The sequence below is a fragment of the Saccopteryx bilineata genome, chromosome 2 (genome assembly GCF_036850765.1).
Source record: "Saccopteryx bilineata isolate mSacBil1 chromosome 2, mSacBil1_pri_phased_curated, whole genome shotgun sequence".
NCBI classification, from domain to species: domain Eukaryota; kingdom Metazoa; phylum Chordata; class Mammalia; order Chiroptera; family Emballonuridae; genus Saccopteryx; species Saccopteryx bilineata.
The window spans coordinates 219,315,644-219,332,933 of NC_089491.1; the positions used below are offsets into that span (position 1 = coordinate 219,315,644).

Sequence of the window (17,290 nt, forward strand, 5' to 3'; positions counted from 1 at the left end):
ATAATAAGATCCCACAGTTCACTCCAGGCATCTACTCAAGCGAGAACTTACGTTCACACAAAAATCTGTGCATAGGTGTGTGTAGCATTTTTATTTATAATCGCTAAGACCAGCAACAGCCCAAATGTTTATCAAGGAATGAAGGATAGATCATATAATGGAGACCACTCCCTTAAATCACAAGGGAAGGACTGCCAGGTGAGTCCCAGAAACACTGCTGAGTCTCCCTGCCTATAGAACTGTCCCCAGGAAGCAGATGGCTGCTGGGGTGCTGGGGTGTGGGGTGGCTGGGAAGGGGCTGGGAGCTCTGGGAGGACAGAAATGGTCTGTGTCTGGGTACCTGTGGAGGTGTACCCAGCAGAGTGTTGTTGGAAAGCATTGAATCACATACTCACAATGGGTACAATTTACTGTATGTGAACTGCATCTCAATAAAATGATGCCTTAGAAGCCTGCACTGCTGTAAGTGGGTGAAAGGCCTGGGGCATGTGGAAACCGTGGGGCCTCCACTTCTATCTCCCTCCCCTCATCTCCTGGGAGTCCAGCCACAACTTGTGCAAATGCTTTAGAAGAGAATCATGAGCCTGGCGGGGGGGGGGGGGGTCTGAGAGAGCAAGATGCTGGAGCCCAGGGGAGAAGTCATGGGGCACAGGGAGAGGCCGCTGCCTGGGCACTCCACAGACTGGAGGGGGTGAAGTGGCCAGGGCCCAGTCATATTTGACGCAGGGCCCTGGAGCCCTGAGGTGTTGTGGGGGTGGGGTGGGGGTGAGTGAGGGAAGTTAGGTGTGCTCTGGGTGGGGACACACTTGTGGCCACACAGGTGTGATGTGACTGTCTTCTCAAATAGAGACCCCTCCCTCTGTCCCAGGGGCAGCTAGCTAGCTCTACCAGGCCAAAGACTCCTGCATCTCTCCCGTACTGTGGGGTCAGTCTCTCTCCCCTCCCAGGCTGATGCACTCAGATGTTCCAGAAATGGACTCAAGTGGTCAGGGCATAACACAGACCCTCCTGTCCCCTCATTCTCCGGGTTCCCAGGCTCTCCCACATTCTGTTAGCATTCTGAGAGTTCCCCTCCAGTCCGCCCGGCCCAGGGCAGTGTCTCCCCTGGGTTTGGGGCTTGCCCTGGGGAAGGGTGCCTCCCACCATGCTGAGACACTTTGTGCCTCACAGGGCCAAGTGGAGCGTGGCTCTCTGGCCCTCTCCACACAAGTGACAGCCAGTGGTCCTTGCAGGTTCTCCCCCCTAGTGCCTTGTACAAGTGAAATGTGAAGGGTGGGTCCTTGCTGGAATGTCCTTGGCTATTTTATCTTATTCAGTCTGAGAAATGAACTTTGAAATTTATTTGCCAAATTTCAAAAAACAAAAAGATCCTCCTGAGCTCTAATGTGAGAGCAGAGCTCAGTGAAGAGGGCCATGGGGATCTCTTCAGACTGAGATCCGGGTTTTCACAGCCCAGGGCTGAGCTCGAAGTGGTTCCGAAGGTAAAGTGTAACGAAGGGTGCTGTGGGGGCTGAGGGGCTGCCTGGACCCCTGGGGCAGCCTCTGGCCTGTCCTCCGCGTCTGTTTTCTGCGCAGGCACCCTCAGTACCCACATTTCTTGGCGTAGAGCTTATCTCTCTTTCCACTAGCTGGTGGGCTGTTCTGTCTCCTGGCTGTCACAGCCCCCACACAGCAGTGCTTCCTCTGTCCTGTGACATTCCTTTTATTCTCTTTCTTGGTTAAGTTGCCCAGAGCATTCACTATACCATGTAATTTTATTTATTTCTATCTTTATTTATTACTATCTTTTATTTATTACTATCTTTAAGGTGAAAAAAAGAAAGCAGTTTATTTTTTTTCCAATTTCAGTAATGAATTTCTGCTTTTCTCATCGTGTCATTCATTTTTACTTTCACTCATTTTGTTGTTCCTCTTCTACTCCAGTTTCTGAGTTAACCACTATGTTTCCTTAATTTTAAAAGTGAAACTAAGAAATAATACAAAAATCATTGCACAATGAAGTCTCCTTAGATGCCCCTCTGGCCAGGTCCTCCAGATGTTTGTGACATGAGCTTATCCTGAGTCTATAAAGTGGAATCATGCTTGTTTGATTTTCTCTTTGACCCAGGATTCATTTGGAAGAATAATTGAAAATTTTCAGCTAGTTAGATTTTCTTTTTCTTGTAACCAGCATTCTTTATTTATTAGAACCACTTAATTTTAACTGTAGAACATCTGCCTAAGGATGAAGAATTACAAGTTACCTCCAACCTTTACTCTTCAGTATTAAATATCGACGAAGGCTCTTTACATAGATAATTTTTCCATCAACTAGTTAGGTTTCATTGCATCTTTTGTTTCCTTAATATTTTGTTTTGTAGAGTTTAGTTCAGAAAATGTGGCCTAAGCGATTTTTCATCTTTTGAAATTGTCTTTTACACTCTCGTTTTGTATTTTCTATGCGATCTATGGCCTTTGCCCCAGAGTCCAGGTATCCTATGGCTGAGTGCAGCTGTGCTCTCTTCTTGTCCCACAGACTTAACTCTCAGGTCCCCACACACGTGCATGTGTTTCACCCATATATCATGCACTCCCTTATCCATTTTGCTCTTTCCCTTGAATTCTGCTTTCGTGCATATTTCTGGGCTGCTCGTCACGTTGTTGCTGGCATGTCCCTCACAGGCTTTGCTTTTCTGCATAAAGGCAATCCACCTTGAGCTCTTGACCTTGATCCCAGCCAGCACCTGTCTGGGTCACTCCACGAGGAAGGCCATGCTGGGCACTGAAGAGGAGACTTAATGACTCTGGGGGGTAGGGACATGATGAGTTGGAGGAACCAGGCCCAAGATGACATGTCTGACCTCTATGCCAGCCCTGTACAGCACCCCCTCGCTAGAACCAGCGTTTGGCCTGCAGCTGCTGACCTAAGCCCAGCTTGGGGAGGTTGGTCCAGTGCTGGGGAGACCTAAGGGCCCTTCTGGGAGAAAACTACCCAACCAGCTGACCGGCTACAAGCAGGAAAAGGCCGTCAGATGCCTGGTGGGCTGCACTGAAGGGTTGACTCACACCCATTGCCTCAGAGGACATCTATAGGCTCATTTCCTTCTTAGCCGGTTTTCCTTTTCTCTTTAAATTCAAGGCTGATAACATCCCGGCTGTGATTTTGCTGTGTAACTTTGTAATATGTCACCATTTGGGAAAACTGGGTGAAAAGAACACAGGCTCTCTCTGTGTTACTTATTACAACTCCAAATGGATCTATAGTTATTTCAAAATAAGTTAATTAAAAGATGTACAATACTGATAGATTATATGATTAAAGAAATAGCTATCCTGTTGTTAAAATGTCAGGCTATTCAGCAGAGAGTAGTTTGTTCTGCATTGTTGCTATATCCAGGGAAACTGTTTATATGCAATAAGTTAAATTCTTGAAACTTTTATTGACTAGTTGGTCTGACTCCTTCCCCACATCACAGCCACCTGTGTTTGCTACAATGCTGGATCACAGACAATCCAAACTCAGTAGCTGCCAGAAGAAAGAAAGCATTCTTTTCCACCCACAGAGCCGCAGGTGGCCCTGGGATCAGCCTGCCCACTGGGCTTTGGGCTGCAGGGGGTCCTACTGCTCTCCTCAGGTTCTGGTCCTCCTTGGACCAGCAGCAGCCAGGTCACCTTAAGAGTAAGAAGCTAGAGTAGACAAGGCAAGTCACACCTCCAGGCACATTTTACCCCTCCCCCCCTTATCTGCTAACGTCCACTGGCCCAAAGCCAAGAGGGGAGTGACTCTGGCACACCAAGGTCCTGGTCAGGGGTGGCTGCAGTCCACAACATAGTAGGGTGAGGGAGGGCTGTAGAACTGTGTGCTCAGTGGGCTGTGCCTTCCAAGTGGACCCTGCTCCCAATAGCTCTGAGTGCCTGCCTTAGCTTACATGTCTCCCCTTGTTTGCTCCTGCCAGGAGGTGGTGAGTGGTGGGCACCTCTTTGGGGTGGGGAGAAGCAAGGTTGGGTGGGCCAGGGGTGGGCTGGGTGCTGCTGCACAGTACAACTACAGAGCCTATTTGAGCCCTTTCAGGAAGGAACAGAGTCCTTGTGGGCCTGCAGAAAGACCTTGGTACCCTGTGAGCAGGTGCAACTGGATCCCACAGGTGGGGGAGGCTGGGGGTCAGGACTGCTGCACCCTCCTGATCCCTCCATACTGTGGCACCTAGGGATCAGCTCTTGCTCCCTCTGTGACCCTTGCAGCAGCTACCCCCACCCTGCAGAACCAGCCTGCACATGTCTGAGAAATAGATTAAGAACATATAAATACTTAAAGCTACAGAGACTAAAACACAGGGTCCATTCCCCAAAGTGATACTCACCCCAGAACATCAGTTTCTGTACATCTCTGAGTTTGGTGATTACACTTTCTACCAGCTACCCCTGCAGAGCCTCCTGAAGCCAACACCCTGGCTCCTGTGGCTGCTCCTGACAGCAGGCACCACACCAAGGATTCTGGAAGCTCTTCATCACCTGGGAGCCATCCAAGACCAACCACTCTTCCCTTGGAGAATGACTCTTGTGGGCTGCTGTCACCAAGGCCCAGTCATACACTGCAGCCCTGGCTGGCTCTTCTGGGAGCAGCCATGATCAAAGCCTCTCCACCTGAAGCCCCCTCAGACATACAGCTCCTGTTGGAACTCTGGGCCTCCTGTACCAGGAAACTTCTAGAAGCCCTGCCTAGCACAGCAGCTGCAGTCAGCCAGGGTGTTGTAGAAAGGTGTGGTCCAGCCAGCATTTTATTTGGCTCCACACATGCCAGAGAGAATGCACCAGCGGAGAGACTGGAGGAAGCCATATATCTTCAGGCCCTTGTTGTTGGGTGTGGGGGGTCATGGAAAGACTGCTCTCTGGGCAACTGTGCATGCCTGTGCTTGTGCGGGTATCACCCTTCTCGTCCCCAGGCCAGACCATCCAGCCCATTACTATGCTCCTATGGGCAGGGTCCTTCTCACCGAGGCCTCATGAGGGTCAGTGACCCATGCTACATGCTGCCCTCGTCCCCTATACCAGTTGTCTTGCTTTCCCCTACCTCCCTTCTTTCTTTTTATTTATTTATTTTTTATTTATCGATGAGAGAGGGAGAGAGAGAGAGAGAGAGAGAGAGAGAGAGAGGGGGAAAGGGGGGTGGAGGAGCGGGAAGCATCAACTTGTAGCAGCAGCTTTGCATATGTGTCTTGACTGGGCAAGCCCAGGATGTCAAACCGGCAATTTAGCATTCCAGGTCATCACTTTATCCACTGCGCCACCACAGGTGGCATCCTTCCCCTCTTTCTAGTAGCAGCCTCATCCTGCTCCCCGAGGAGCTGCACTGTTGGTCTGGCCCATCCCCTAATTGGTCTCCATGTCCCTGGACAGCACCCCTTCATACACAGGCATGGAGAGGGAAGGACAGAAATCCTTTTCCTTTATCCCTTCAGTTTGCTGAGTGGGGCCTTTGGGTGGTTGGGCTCCCACACACCCATGGAGCAGGCCTATGTAAAGGAGTCAGCACAAATCAAGAGGAACCAGGAGGAGGGTCCTGCCAGGGAACGCGCTCCCTCTTCAGCTCTCCATACCTCCCAAGAACACACTGAGCACCACTTAGAAGCTCTCTTTAAGGCCTCCTGACAGTTCAAGACTAGAGCAACAGGTGGCCACTCATGCATAAGGCTCATGGCCGGATTCTTGGGGGCCTTGGAGAGGCACTCACACACTAGGAGACCCACTGGTCCTCACAGAGCTCTGGTGTGTATGCTGAGCAAATGCTCCCACCAAGCTCCGGACAGAAGACAACCCAAACCCCAGTTCTCTGCCATAGCCGGACCATGGGCAGAAACGACTCTCTGGCAATGAGTGCCTGGTGGCCAACCCCTTTTGTGCCTGTGTTTTGGGTGGCACGTGGGCCTAATAGATACTTCTGAAGTTGTGAGGCCAGTCTCCTGATTCTACCCAGCAGAGAAAAGGGGACAGTAGTGAGGGACTCTGAAGGTGCCCCATGATTCCTCAAGCCTGAGGGTCATAGCTTGGGTACCCCTAACCTCCCCAATCATGCCCCAATCTGCAGGCAGCCTCGAGGGTGGAGATCATTGTCCAGTGGCTCAGGGGCCAGTGCCTCCAATGTGTTATCGGCCTCACTGCACCATGAACAGGCCCAGTCCAGTGGGGTGAGCTGGCTGTGGGGAGTAGGGAGGGGCATTAGCAGGGAGTCTGTGGGTGTCCTCACGTGGGACCAGCAGTTCCCTTCTGGAGGGTGGGGGAATTCCACAGAGAGGTCACTTGGGTTATGCAGCCCCCTTCGTCTTTTTACCCCTCCCCACATCTGTTTTTATCTCTCCCAGGGTGTGAGACCTGGGTCCTTTGCAGATTGGCCAGGGTAGCGTGTCTATAATGACCACTTCCTGTGTGCTGTGCATAGCTTTGCAGTTTTGGCCTCTAGGGCCTCTCTAGAATAGCTGGAGGCCAGTGGGCCCTCCCGTTCTCCCGATGTCTTCCTCCCTGCACTTGTCCTGCAATGCCCCACTACCTGCTGAGTAGTGCAGTTTGGGTCATGCAACTGCTTCTCTCAATGAACTTTCTTTGCTGGGAGAGGGGATGTGTAGCCCTGGGCCACATTTGGGTACCCCACCCTCAGCCCCTACCCTCTACTCCCTCAGCTTCCTGATGCTCTGCACAGAGCCTGACTGGTTCATGCTCAGTCCTGAGGGGACAGTGGGGGAATGCCCAGAAGCACCAGCTGGACCCAGGCACTGGGCACATGTGGGCTGGGGGTGCTTGTGGTTTGTGACCCCAAGAGCAGATGTCTGTGCCTTGTTGGAATCCTGAGGCAGCCACCAGACTAAATGTGGGTCACGATGAACCGCACAGGCTGCTGCTGCATGGGGGTGACAGTCTTGTCCTGCCTGGCCCAGCAACCAGTCTTTGGCTTGAGCTTGGGGGTAAGCCAGGAATGGAACGTTTTAAAATGAGCCTAAAAGAACAAGCACATGAACTTCTTGCTCAGGATGGCAGGTGGGGGGGAGGGGCAGGGCCGCAGTAGGGGTCAGGGGGCCGGCTCTCATCCAAGGGGCGGTCAGAGCTGGGGTGGGGGCGGGGGCGGTCTCCCTCCAGATCGGTCGGAGAGGGCTCTAGGACTTCCAAGAGCTGTGACCTGGGCGCTGGGAGGGTAGGCTCGAGGAGGCTCCGGAGGGGACTCTGGGAGGGGCGGTTCAGTTGGAGTTGCAGTTGGGGGGGGGGGCAGCGAGGTGGAGGTAGTTCAGTGGGGTGAGGGGGGAGGTGCCCACCGGACTCCGGGAGGCGCCTAGGGGAGGGGTGGGCTATTGGAGGCTGTGGCGGGGGAACTGGGTGTTCCAGTAGGGGGCTCGAGGGGTTGGGGAGGGGCCTCCTGGGAGGGTGGTCCAGTGGGGGCTGCAGCCGGGGTCCCAAGGACGCACGGGGGTGGGCGGTGCTCCCTATTCGGCGCCCAGGCCTGCTTCACGAAGGAACCGCGTGACCCAGGGAGGTGAAGGGGGCGGGCCGGATGGAACTGAGACCCAAGACGCGAACAGCCCCCGGCAGGGTGACTGCTGTGCCTGCAGGAGTGCTAACTGGGGCAGCTGTAGCGGAGGGGAGGGGGAGGGGGAGGGGGAGGGGAGGGAGGGGCGTGGTCAGCTGCAAGGGCCCCAACTATTTCCCGACAGCGCCCGCGGCCGCGGGGTATTTTGGGCGCTGTGGTTGGCTCGCAGCTTGTGCATGGCTCGGACGCCCAGGACCTCGCCGCTCACTGCCCGGGTAATCGGCTTGCGGAACCAGGATGTAGAGACACGAGCCCTAGACAAAGAGGGCTCGCGTTCGCGGTCTTAGGGGTGAATGCAGAGTGCGCGAGGTCTGGGACTTAACGGTGAATGCAGAGGGATGCGGGCCTGGGGCGCGGAGTAACAGCATGCACCAAGGGTTCTAGTTCTCAGGTGTGAATGCAGAAGGATGCAGGCCGGGGACGCGGGGGCTGTGAGTACCTGGGAGGGGGGAGCTCTGAAGTAAGTGTGGCCAGGGGCGCGGGCTGGAGTCTCAGAAGTGAATGCCGGGGGAATGGGCCGGGGCTTGCGTGCAGATCGCCCTGGGCTCACGGTGACAGAACCGTTTCTAACAGCTGTGGCCGTGGGCTCCACGTGCTGCCCCCATTTCCTCCACTGCGCACGTAGGGGCCCCGTGTTAGCGCGCTCGCCGCCTGCTGCCACCGCAGCATTTCTGCATGTGATCGTAGCGCGCACGGTCTGAACCTCTGCGACGCGGCGGCCTCACCTCCTGTCACCTCCCTGCTGGGCCTGCTAGTTAGTGCTGTGAGTCCCGCCCCGTCCCCTTCCTCCTGCGTCCCCGAAGCCCCTGACGCGCCGCAGATCAGTCCTGGCCTTTTGTTCACCTTCTCTAGAGCTCTGTTTGTGCGGAGCAGCTCTTCATGCGTTTGCCACCGAGCACGCTGGAGGTTATCTCAGAACCTGGATAGTGTGTCGTCAAGCCCTTTCCTGAGTGGGCCTTTCCAGCCGCTGTAGTAGAGAACTGTTCCCGAGGGTCCTGGCTACTTCCCCGTCTGAAACGCTTGTCCTGGAGAATCCAGGCTCTCAGTGTGGTCATATCTTAGGGTGCCCAGCCCCAGCCTGCTGATCTCGTCTCAAATTCCGGTTAGAATTGAAGCCGGCTCAGAAATTCAGAATGCATCTACCAGGAGTCCCCAAATTTTTTACACAGGGGGCCAGTTCACTGTCCCTCAGACCGTTGGAGGGCCGCCACATACAGTGTTCCTCTCACTGACCACCAATGAATGAAAGAGGTGCCCCTTCCGAAAGTGCGGCGGCGGGGTGGGGGGTATGGATAAATGGCCTCAGGGGGCCGCATGTGACCCGCAGGCCGTAGTTTGGGGAGGCCTGATAGACTAAGTTATTTTAGAGACTGCCCAAAGTGCAGGGGAGGAATAAAGTCCTTGCAGCTGCATGCTGGATGCTCCCTGCTCCTAAGGGAGATTGGGTAGGTGTGATGGGTCACAACATAACAGTTCAAATGTTATGGAAATGTTTACCTGAAACCATATACTCTATTGATTGGTGTCACCCCATTAAATTTAATTTTCAAAATAAAATTTAGAAGGAAAAGAAAGAAAAGGGAGTTTGGAGCGCACATTGAATCTGCAGAACCAGGATCCTCTGGCCCAGCAGAATTGCCTCCTGCAGGTCTGGAAGGCCAAATGGTGTGTCACCCTACTGCCTCTTTTGGACTGCATCCCTCCGCCTTTTTGTCTTCTTGTGTTGTCACTGTTAATTGCTCTCTTTTGGAGGGTGGCTTGGTGGATTTAATAACCCCAAATGCTAAGTCATCTGTCCTGGGCAAAGATGACTAACACCTCCAGTGTGTTTAAACTTGTGAGTTGGGTGTCTATAGACTTGGTGGCAAGTGGGTTTAGTTTTACTCCTTGCAACACAGAATCCTGTCATGTGATCTTGTGGAGATGGGTATGCAAAGATTTTTTTCTTTCTTACCAGCAGGTGTTTTTAAAATGTAAGGAACCTCCCTGGGTAACCTGGGAGAATAGTAGCTAATTTAAAACACAAAACAAGAGAATTGGTGTTTGCATTTGGTTTGATCTTGGGTCTCCAACCTTCTCTGGGAGGACAGAGCCAGGGGGAGCCACTGGTGCTCCACACTCTTCCCCAGGGCAGGTGCAGAAGGGAATAATGGAGAAGTGTAAAAGCCTTCTCCTAATGGCAGGCTACAGGTCCTGGGGGAGACCACCCCCTGATCCTCCGGCTGGCCCTGAAGAGGCCTGAACTTGCATGGGGGGCTAGGCTGGGTTCAGGGAACTTGGGGTCCAGGCCTGGGCTGCTGCCCAGTGGTCCTGAGCTTGGGCACTTCACTGGCCTTCTGTGCTGCTTCTGTGCTGTGTCCTTCCCCCTCACCTTCCTGGAGCCTAAGGCTGGGTGGGGGCCTGTGTATAGAAAAGCAGTCTGTGCTTTCCACGCTGGGGACTTTGAGTTTTGTCTTGGAATGGTGACTGCCTGCCAGCCAGTGTTGGTAATTACGCTCACGTGAGCTGACAGAATTAAGACTTAAGGCAGGTGAACCCCGCCCTGGACAGCAGGGCCCAGCCTTGGTGGCTGACGGCCCTGTCTTCTGATTCTGCTCTTTTTTGAATCTCAGCCCCCACACAGCTAGCTGTTCCCCCTGGAGTTACTGAGTTCCAGCCACGCCACCTGCGGTGCCCTGGACTGAGACTCTGCTTTGTAAACATGCTTTGGCCCTGTGCTGCTCCACATTTTTTCCATATTGACTGGTGTTAAAATGAATTTCAAATAAGACCCTGGATTTTTGGCCCTTGCTTCTGTGTGGCAGCCAGTGTTCCTGGGATGGGGCTAAACTCCTCCTCTTGACCCGTTCTGTCCAGTTCACTTTGCAGTCACCCTGTCATCCAGCCCTCACCTTTTTCACAAGGTTTTTTTTTATTTTTTATTTTTCTGAAGTTGGAAACGGGGAGGCAGTCAGACAGACTCCCGCATGCGCCCGACCGGGATCCACCCGGCAAGCCCACCAGGGGGTGATGCTCTGCCCATCTGGGGCGTAGCTCTGTTGTAACCGGAGCCATTCTAGCGCCTGAGGCAGAGGCCATCCTCAGCACCCGGGGCAACTTTGCTCCAATGGAGCCTTGGCTGCAGGAGGGGAAGAGAGAGACTGAGAGGAAGGAAAGGGGGAGGGGTGGAGAAGTAGATGGGTGCTTCTCCTGTGTGCCCTGGCCGGAAATCGAACTCTGGACTCCTGCACGCCAGGCCGACGCTCTACCACTGAGCCAACCGGCCAGGGCCTTCACAAGTTTTTGAGTGTGTATACAACAGTGTGGTGCACAGGAGAGAGGGACATTCCAGAGGTAGGGGACTCTAGCCTCCCAGGGTGGTCCTTTAGTTCAGAGAAATGTAATCACTAACTGACCCAGGCCTGGAGTCCTCAGGGCATCCCTGTAGTTGGTCTTGTCTCCACAGGCTCCTGTTATGTAACTCAAGAGGAAGGGAGGAACTGTGCTGGTTATGTGGACCAGCAGATTGAGCCCTGCACTGGGTGGTGTCCCCAGATTACAGGGGTGAAGCTGAAGGGATGACCTGCTTAATGGGTCAGCCTGAGGGTGGGCTGAGAGGGAAGGGGCAGAATTTGTAGGACTGAGGAGGCAGCTTTGGGTGCTACCAGGAGAGGCCCATGTGAGCTCCATCCCTCCTGCCCTGGACCCTGGGTGTATGCAGATGCTCCTCTAACTCTGTGTGCTCTACCCATGTTGGGGCTCCCTGCCCATCAACTGGGGCAGTTCCTTGCATGTCCAGCCTTCTGGGGAGTATGACTGGTTCACCTGGGTTGTGACCCTGGAGGACTGGGTGGTCGGGTGTGGGGTTGCCCTGAAGCCTGAATATAGGGAGTGATCTGGTCCAGACCAGCCAGGAGTCCTAAGGCCATGTCTCCTGGGCTTGCTCACTCAGTCACCCAGGGGTGTGCCTGTGAGACACGTTAAGGTGCAGAGTCCTGGGCCAGGCCCAGACCTAGACTTTCAGATGGCCATGTGGGGTAGGGCCCAGAGCTCTTTTCTGATGAGCTCTTAGTGTGTAAGAAGCGCTGCCTGGAGGTTTCAAAAGCTGTAGGCTGGCAGGATGTAAAAAATGAAACCACATGTGTGCTTGTTTGACACTGGTGTCTATCTGAGATCTGTGCTGTTGCCCCAGGGTTCTGGAACACCAGGTAAGGAAAGTTTCCATTGCTTCTGGGAATGTCAGGAGGGCCAAGTATGGAGTTCCTGAGGAATAAGAAAGGTGGGGGCCCCACTCCCGGGGACCCTGGGTTTCTCCCCATGCCAGCTGCTCAGGTGGGTGACTGTGTGGTTGCTCTTGTGTCCAGGGAGCATTGTACTAGGTATGGGAAAGTGAACTGAAGGGTGTCCTGGAGCTGAAATGGGGTCCCTGGTGGTGTGTGCACACCAAGGTAAGTGGCTCTGCCTGTGGTACATCCCGTGGCCTGGGGCTGCCCCCTCCATTGAGGGGCCTTCTAGCTGTTTGGCAGCTCCAGAGGCATTGGAAAAGCAGCCTTGGGCTTATAGGCCTATGTACTCTTTCCTGGGTACCAGGGTAGGAGACCAAGTTTGAGGTTTCCTGCCTGGCTGATTGTTTAATTTGGCCCCTTGAAATAATGGGGGCCCTTCCAGGACCCTGTAACTTACAGGCCACAGTTGCCCTCATTGACGTCTCCCTTTGAAATCCTCTGGAATTCTGAAGCTGCCCCTTGCCCTCCCCGCACCCTTCCTTGTTGCCCCATAAACAAACCCACCAGGCCAGGCTTTTTCAGGGGTTTCACTACAGCCCCTCCCACCTCATTTTTCCTGAGTCACAGAAATAAACACAGGCTTAGAAGGTGAAAGATACTCACCCATCAGACCGGTTTCCTTTGCTGAGGCCCTAGGCCTGCACAGAGTGATCAGAGGTCAAGTACGAGGTCTGTCTGTGCCCTCAGTAGCTTCTGGGGGTCTCTGCTGTCACCTGGCTTTCGTAGGCCTTATCCTGGGAGGAGTGTGGGAACATTTTCTGCTTGGATGGTCTCTGAGCAGCATGCTGGCCAAGTGCAGGGGACTGAGTGCCCAGAACCTGGTAGTTCTTCCAGAGCAGCGGGTTCCACATCTTGGGAACTTTTTGTGTCCACTGTTTGGGGATTGGAGGGGATTTCTCCCCCAATCCAGGCCCTCTATGGTCACCCTTGCAGAATAGGTCGTGTAGTAAGGAGCACAGAACTGTCTCAACCTCTCTCAGCCCAGCCACCCACCCCCACACCCAGTGCATCCCCAACTCTGTGGATGTGGGATCCTTAGCCACGAGTGGGTAAACCCTTCCTTATTCTCACAGCATCTGCTTAGCATGGGAGCCCTTCTCCACCTGGCACAGTCTTCACGGCAGCTCATTTTATTACTCTCTTTCATAAAGGGGAACTTTGGGCCCTGGCCTGTTGGCTCAGTGGTAGAGCTTTGGCCCGGCATGTGGAAGTCCCAGGTTTGATTCCCAGTCAGGGCACACAGGAGAAGCACCTATCTGCTTCTCCACCCCTCTCCCTCTCCCTTCTCTCTCTCTTTCTCTCTCTCTCATCCTCTCCTGCAGCCATGGCTTGTTGGAGCAAGTTGGCCCCAGGTGCTGAGGATGGCTCTATGTCCTAGCCTCAGGTGCTAAAATAGCTTGTTTGCTGAACAATGGAGCAGTGGCCCCAGATGGGAAGTGCATCGCCCAGTAGGGGGCTTCCCTGGTGGATCTGGTCGGTTGGGTCGGTGTATGTGTAGGAGTCTGTCGCTCTGCCTCCCAGCTTCTCACTTATGAAAAAAAAAAAAGTGAACTTTGTATCAGTGCCTTAATAGAAAACCAATATCATGTAGCATATAGAGAAGTAGTAGTAAGAATAAACAGCAGATAACTCTGTATTTGGATAACTAAACATGATTATCTGCTCCTCTCTGTTAGAAAGGGTGATTGGTGGGCATAGGAACAGTGCCATCACCCCTGTACCAAAAAGAGGTGCCATCCAAAGCCCCTGGGTGAGGCCACCCTTCCTCAGCTCATGGTGGTCTAGAGCTCTGTCTGTCCCTTGAGGCTCCTTCCTTCACCCAGTCACACCCCTCTCTGGCTAATGCTTCTTTGTTTGCCTCCCTGTCTGCTCTGAGCTCTACCAACAAACCCCATCTGCCCATCCCCCAGTCTTTTGCATGGAGTCTCCCCAGAGGCTAATGGGACAGCGAGAGCAGGCTGTCCCTAAGATCTCTCCTGGGGAGGGACATATGCTCAGCCCAGCAACCGCAGCCACTTGTATGAACGCTTGAAAATCATGGTATGTTTGGGAAACTGGGTTTTAAATTGCATTTAGTGTTAGTTAACATTTCAGGATCCCCACAAGGCTGTTGGTTACCAAATGAGACCGGGAAGCCCTGGAGGCTCCCTAGAGGTGGGGATAGCCCAGTCTGGGTAGACATGACATCCGGACTGCTACAAGCTCCAGGTTGAGAGCATAGGGCTGGGGCTGATGAGCTCCTCTCCCCAACTTCATGTGGATGTGGGATCCTGACTGAGTGAGAAAGTGGGGAAATGAGTTCTGGAGAGGACAGGAAGTGTTTGTGAGCTGCTGAGCTGCTCCCACTCTGCTCTTCCCTCCAGGGGCAGCACCACCTTCAGTCCCTCTGAGACCGTGTGGGGCCTGGGCAGCATGGCACCCTCCGGCCGAGCAGTGGAGAAGCCGGTACTCACGAAGCCCCAGCCGGAGCCTGGACGGGAGCCTGGACTGGGTTGTGAACTCCAGTCTTGGCAGTGCCTGGTGTTCTCCCTCTGCTTCTACGGCTTCATGGCCCAGATGCGGCCTGGGGAGAGCTTCATCACCCCTTACCTCCTGGGTCCTGACAAGAACTTCACACAGAAACAGGCATGTGGGCTTGGTGTGGGCAGAACGGGCCTGTGGACAAGGGGAATAGCAGACAGGGACATCCCGTGGATGGGGACACAACTAGGGCTGTTGAGGTTAAGCAGCCATGTGGTGTCCTGGGTCCTGTCCCCAATCCTTGAGGGGGCTCTGAGGGGCCTGATTCACTTATTAACTAGGCCTGTTTAAGATTGACAGTGGCCACAGAGGGGGTCTAAGCCTGCCGTGGGTCTCTGAGGGAGGAGTGCCTCTGTGGGAGGGGTGCTGGAGTGAGAGTGTGCTCCCCTGCTGGCACCTGCTTCCAGCAGAGACTGGCAGCTATTTGCCTAAAGGGATTACTCAAGGAATTTTCCTTTGCTCAATGTGGAGGACCAAGGATCTTGTTGAAACCTTACTAGTGAACTCAGCACAGGTGAGTCTCGGGTAGGAGGAAGAGGCAGGACATGCTCTGCCCTAGTGGCTTTCCTCTCCAACTTTTGCTATTTCCTTCTCCATAAAATAAAACAAAAAAACTTAGAGGGTGTTGGTTGATGAAGCACACCATCAGGGCCCCGTCTGAGCTCTGGTCACCACCCTGCTCGTCTACCTGGAGATCCCCGGCTGCCCCAGAGCTGGTGCTGGGCTGCTCACCCCCCAGCCTCCTCTGCCCTTCCAGTGTGGCCTCAGGCCTCTCCACCCTACATTCCTGTCGCTGGACCCTTCTGGGTCCCACTGTGCCCTTGATTTTTTGGGGGAAGGCCCTGGCCTGGAGCTCAGCCCCTACCCCTTGCAGACCCTCTTAGTCAAATGTGATGGCTGTCTTAATGAGGCCTGTCCCCTTCAACCAAGCCATCTTGAAAAGATGGAAATGGCCACATACTGGCCTACATGAGCTCCAGGCCCTGTGTGTCTGCCATTGTGTCTGATCCTATGGTCAGTGCTGGCTGCTGGAGCAGGTCACTTCCCAGGTGAGGCTGGGTAGGGGGGCTGAGTCTGAGGCCTGCAGGATTGTCTCCTGTGCCCCCCAGACCCTCCAAGACTCCTTTGAGTAACCAGTCCTTCACATCCCTTGCTTGCTGGTCAGCTAGAGGGCTCTCCTTCCTTAGAACACTGATCTGATCTTAAGGGGGGCCGGTATCATCAGCCATGGTAATTACAGGAGTCATGTATGTGAAGCTCTGTTAAAATGACAAGAAAAATATCTATAGCAAAAAAGTTTGTGAGTCCCATTCACCTGCCCTCTCAGGTTGCACATGAACTGATTATGGGGTGGATTCCAGAAATTAAACCATTTCACCGAACTTGGTGTCATCACAGGGATGATAGGCTTGTCTGGGAAATGAATGTGGTCCGAGTTTGCTGGGCCTGCTTGGGAGAGTCACCCACTTGGGTTATAGACTGTCTTACCTAAGTCACAACCTAGGGAATTAAACCACAGTGTTACCCAGGCCCTTTCAGTTTGTCACTCCCGAGGGAGAGGCTGCAGCCAGTGTCCTGGACACCAACACCTGCTCCCTCTGCCTGTGGCCACAGCTTCCAGTTTCCCTCTTGCCCCTGTTGACCTCCTGCCCATCTGATAACCGCTGGATTTGTATTTCCTCGATTTCTGCCATGGCGTGTTTCCTAGCTGTCCCTGTGCCATGCCTTTCTCCATTTCCTGAGGGCTGTCTGCCTTCTGCCTTGGGGATCCCCAACTTTTTCCTGTGGGTCACATGTTTTTCCCTGCTGGCTGGTGTCCTTCCCATGCTTACAGTGTCTGTTTATGTTAGAGCTTCCAGTTTTTGTGCAGCCAGATTTTCCCTCCTGCTACGCCATGAGCATTACCTTACATACTCTCCATTCCCTGACATGCTGCCTTCGGGACAGTCCGAGGCCTTCAGTTCCTCTGCACCTAAGTTGCCTGGGTCAAGTCCTGCAACCCTGCCCCCGAGGGGAGCCCTGCCAAAAACATTTACAAGACAGTTCTGGCTGGTGGCCAACACTCCTGTCACTGGCAGGATCCTCAGTGCCCTCCCCTCCATTCCCTTTCTGCCCTGTCCCTGCCCTCCAGTCAGGAGGACTCAGCTCCTGTTCAAGTGCTGATGGATTTCAGCTCTTGACGCCTCTTCCTCTTGGATTTTAGGTCACCTGTGGCCTGGTTCTGCCCCCATCATCCCAGTGGTCCTCAGAACCCACTATCCTGGTGCCCTGTTCCTCTTGCCAGCCCCACAGTCCTGGCCCCCACCCCCAGCTTGTCCTGGCTGCCTTGGGGCCCTGGCTGAGCCTCCCCTCTTCAGAGAAGCCACTATAAGCCCTCTGGATTCCGATCCCAGCACAGCTCCTAAGCTCTTACCTATCCTAGGACGCCCAAACACTAAGGTATTGGGAATGCACCCAGGAGACGCTGGGCTCAGGCCAGCAGGAGGCTGACTTCTTGCCGGTGTCAGGGCTCTTGACAGACACTGCCACATGGATTTTGTGGGCTCCCAGGCTCATGGCCCTTTGTTGGACACTTCTCTGCAGGAGAGGCAGAGAGTAGGGTGGAGATGGGAAAGACCAGCAAGTCATCTGCCAATAGGTCTCATCAGTGAAGGGCTAGGGACTGGTTGATGTTCCCAGAATTTCCATAAACATGGTCCAGATCCCTGTAGCTGGGCAGTGGCTGTCGATGACCAAGCACAGGTTATTCAGCTTCCCTCAGGGGACTGACACCAAGAATGTCTAGGAATGTCCTGGGAGGCCTTCAGCACTTGTTTTGGGGACCACACCTTTTGGGGTCAGCCTTGGATTCCTATGGGCATGTGGGTTCAGGAGGCTGTTGGTTAGGGAACTTTGGTTGGAGTCTTCCAGTAGCCTTCCTCTGAGACCCTGGAGGCTTGTCAGTGTGTGTGTC

At 53.9% G+C, this 17,290-nt stretch overlaps 1 protein-coding gene across 13 annotated transcripts in view; it reads left to right on the plus strand.

Moving 5' to 3' along the window:
• The first annotated feature begins 3,850 nt into the window (after positions 1-3,850).
• Positions 3,851-17,290, plus strand: part of SLC19A1 (solute carrier family 19 member 1) — a 57,564-nt gene continuing 44,124 nt past the window's right edge. For 4 of the 13 annotated variants that reach the window (XM_066259167.1, XM_066259168.1, XM_066259156.1 and 1 more), the window contains exons 1-2: positions 7,657-7,767; positions 14,181-14,442. In XM_066259167.1, the coding sequence (XP_066115264.1) occupies positions 14,230-14,442 (213 nt within the window). In that variant the 5' untranslated portion in view covers positions 7,657-7,767; positions 14,181-14,229. The other 9 variants (XM_066259162.1, XM_066259160.1, XM_066259159.1 and 6 more) reach the window with 9 other exon arrangements.